The sequence below is a fragment of the Galeopterus variegatus genome, unplaced genomic scaffold (assembly GCF_000696425.1).
Source record: "Galeopterus variegatus unplaced genomic scaffold, G_variegatus-3.0.2 Scaffold2242, whole genome shotgun sequence".
Classification (NCBI taxonomy): domain Eukaryota; kingdom Metazoa; phylum Chordata; class Mammalia; order Dermoptera; family Cynocephalidae; genus Galeopterus; species Galeopterus variegatus.
Genome location: NW_007728353.1, coordinates 310,035 through 313,285, shown reverse-complemented (window position 1 = coordinate 313,285; position 3,251 = coordinate 310,035). Strand labels below are relative to the sequence as shown.

Sequence of the window (3,251 nt, the reverse complement as noted above, 5' to 3'; positions counted from 1 at the left end):
AGCACAGGGAAGCTAAGTATCTTGTCTGAGGTCACACAGCTTGTAAGTAATGGGTCCGGGAGGAGTTTGGCTGCAGAACTAGTGTTAGGCTTTGCTGTGACCCCCGACCCACATACACACTGTCCCTGCCCCCACCTGGTTGACAGGTAGTTAATCCTGGAGCCTATGGAAAGACATGTCCAGCTCCTGGAGAGAGAGCTCAGATGGAAGGGGGTGCACTTTCTCGGTGCCCTCTTTTTACCCCCACGCTGTGGTGTTAGACACAGTTTTCCGAGTCACAGGCCCAGCTGGAGAGCCTGGTTGCTAAAGGAGAGGAAAGAGTCCCCGCAGACTGTCTTCACCATGGTTTGACCTGACTCCAACCGAGAACTGCATGGGATGAGGGTCTCACACCTGTGTACTCTGGTTGTTCCCACAAGGAGACCCAGGGGGCCCAGAGTTTTCTCCCCAGGACCTGTAGCATTCCTGCCAGGTCCTCCCCCGCACCCATGCGCCTCCAGACTCACTTTATACAGGTAAATCTTGCTCCCAGGATTCTTGAGATGCAGCTCCAAGTCAAACATTGCAGTCCCCTCCTTGGTGACCCTGATGTGTCTCAAGTTGGAGATGATGCTAATATACTGAAGAGAAGACGAACCCATCAGGGGATCTCTCGCACCTCTTTCTTCAGGACACTCTAACCCTTTCTAGGCCCTGATACTGTCTTAAGCCCACAATGTCCCAAGTGAGCATGCATTTCCCTGTTCTACAAGTGGGGAGACGCAAGCCCCACAAGGAAGGAAATTCTCCGACACGAGAGATCAGGTCAGGAACGCAACCCGGAAAGGATCCCAGGTGTCCAGGTGCTCCAAGAACATAGTAAGTCTTTTCCATTCATCTGTTTTTCCATCTAATAAATGTTAGCTGGGCACGTACTGTATGCAAAGCTCTGTGCTGGGTCCTGAGTTAAAGCAGATAAAAAAGCTTAGAGGAAAGAAAGCTGAGACTCAAGGTGGGAGGTTTTAGGAACCACCTTCAAGATAATGAAATACCATATTCAGGATAATAAAAACTAGTTGTTTTCCATTTCCAGAAGAAAATTGAGACTTACACTATAGTTAAGAAAAGAACTTCCTATACAGTTTATAAGAAGCTGGAATCAGACTGCTAATGGAAACTGTGACATTACCTTCTCTGGAAGCCTTTAGAAATAAGACAGGTACTCCGTGTCTGGTGGTGATGACGACGACAATGATGATAACAGGTGACATTAAGCCCTTACTATCTGTCAGGCACTAGGCTAAGTGCTTTAAGTACATTCTCTCATTCATCCTCTCAATAACCCTGTGAGTCAGGTATGACTATAATCCCCATTTTATGGATGAGAAAACCAAGACACGGAGGCCCTGCCTTTCCCAAAGCCCCACAGTTCAGTAAGTATCAGAACCAGGTTTCAAAGCCAGGGCACCAGCATAGAAGCCTGGGTCCTTAGCTGAACACCCCACTGCAGGGCTAGATGGAGGCGGGTCCCTTGGCCATACTTGGTTTCCCATGGCTTGTCTCTAAGCCCAGCTCCAGGTGTGAGGGGGGCGAGCAGGGCAGAGGTACCTGTGCCATCTTGTCCTCCCTCTCCTTCTTCATCGCCTGCAGCTTGCGCAGCATGCCCCGGAAATCGACAATGCCATACTTCATGCAGATCCGCTCGTAGTCCTTCCGGTCTGCTGTCATCAGCAACTGCCACACCTGCTCGAGGTCAATCTTTTTTGGAGGGGTTGGAGGCGGGGCCCTGGGAAGAGAGCCAGCAGGTCAAAGGCCAGAGGAGCCCCAGGTGTTGGCCACCTGGTGCCCTGAGGAGTCCTGAAGAGCTGCCCTATCTGCACTTGAAGAAGTAGACAGAGACTGGAATCTCTGGGACCAACCACTGTTGGGACTGACAGGGAGACCCTCATCCCACAGCTCCAGGTCTTAGGATAAACTTTTCTCCTAATAACTTGTATCATAGATTTCTGAATAAAATATCATGACAGTGGGCAGGGGAGGGAGTTGAATTGTTCTATTGCTTTAAAAAATTGTTTTAAACCACTGTTCTAGTGGACCACTCCATTTTGCAAATAAGGAAATCAGGATCAGGAGAGGAAAGATGCAAACTCAGGAATACAGAGCTTTAGAGTGGCAGAGCTGGATCCAGAACTCCCAGTTCAGTGCCCTTTCCATCCCCCACCTGCTACCGGCAGTCCAGCCCCTGCCTGTGTTGGAGGGTGGAGGCGAGGGCTGAGCCCAGCTTGCTTAGGGAAATAGCAAGGGGTGGGCACCATGGGAGCCTCCAAAATCCCACACGGACAAGTATGGACCCACCTCTTTTTCAGCATCATCCGGAAGTCCATCAGCTCCTTCCTGAGGTCTAGAAAAGGAGCAGAAATGAGGTCCCCATCCCAGGTGGGATGCCAGGGGCTACTGCAGGGCTTTTCTGTGTGGTACGTGGCTGACAGACAAGCTTACAAAAGGGGTTCCCCTGCAGACTGGTTAAGACCCACAAGCTGTGCATGGGGGCGTGACCAGGTGACCCAGGGAACACCAGGCAAGGAGTAGCTTATCCCGCAAAGGCTCCCAGGAGATTTCTGACAAGTCCACCTACCCTCCTGGGGTTCATTGTGCCTCTTCCGGTTCTTCCGAAAGCCAACTGGACCATCCAGGGAGAAGAGGAGGGAGTTGACATGGACAGGCAGGGAGAGAGGCAAGACACATTGATGGTCTTCCTGGGAAACTCCCTGACCTCCAGAGCCCTGTCTTCCCCACTTTCCTCTAAGGCATAGTAGCACCCAGCAAGAGGGATGGAGCAGGGTGGAGGTTCTGTCCGTCATAAGCTTTGATGCCCCAGAGCCTCCGCATGACCGAGGGGAAGCAAGCTGAGTATCATCTCATGCAGGGGAGGCCCCCTCATGTGCCCGCAGGGGCCAGGGAGGTGGCATAAGTGAGAGAAGTGGCCACTGGCAATCACGACAAGCTGAGAGTGTCTGTAGGAGACAGCTAGTCTTTCTTCTGCCTGAGTTGCCATTGTGTAGTACAGGCCCAGTATTACCAAACATGAGGGCACTTCAAAAAGTTCATGGAAAAATGGAATTAAAAGATAATGGGAATGTTTCCATGAATTTTTGAAGTTCCTTCATATACCAGACACTGCTGTTTGGCTGACCCTGCGGCCATTCATAACCCTCTTCGCCACCTGCTTCCTCTAGAAAGGTTGGAAAAGCTAAATACTTGCCTTCCCAGCT

The 3,251-nt window shown here is 51.0% G+C and overlaps 1 protein-coding gene across 1 annotated transcript in view; it reads right to left on the bottom strand.

Moving 5' to 3' along the window:
- Positions 1–3,251, bottom strand: part of IGFN1 (immunoglobulin-like and fibronectin type III domain containing 1) — a gene marked incomplete at its 3' end in the record, with an annotated part of 16,686 nt that overhangs the window by 7,506 nt on the left and 5,929 nt on the right. Inside the window, 4 exon segments of the mRNA XM_008581056.1 lie at positions 507–620; positions 1,588–1,765; positions 2,335–2,380; positions 2,615–2,735. Coding sequence (XP_008579278.1) covers positions 507–620; positions 1,588–1,765; positions 2,335–2,380; positions 2,615–2,735 — 459 coding nt within the window.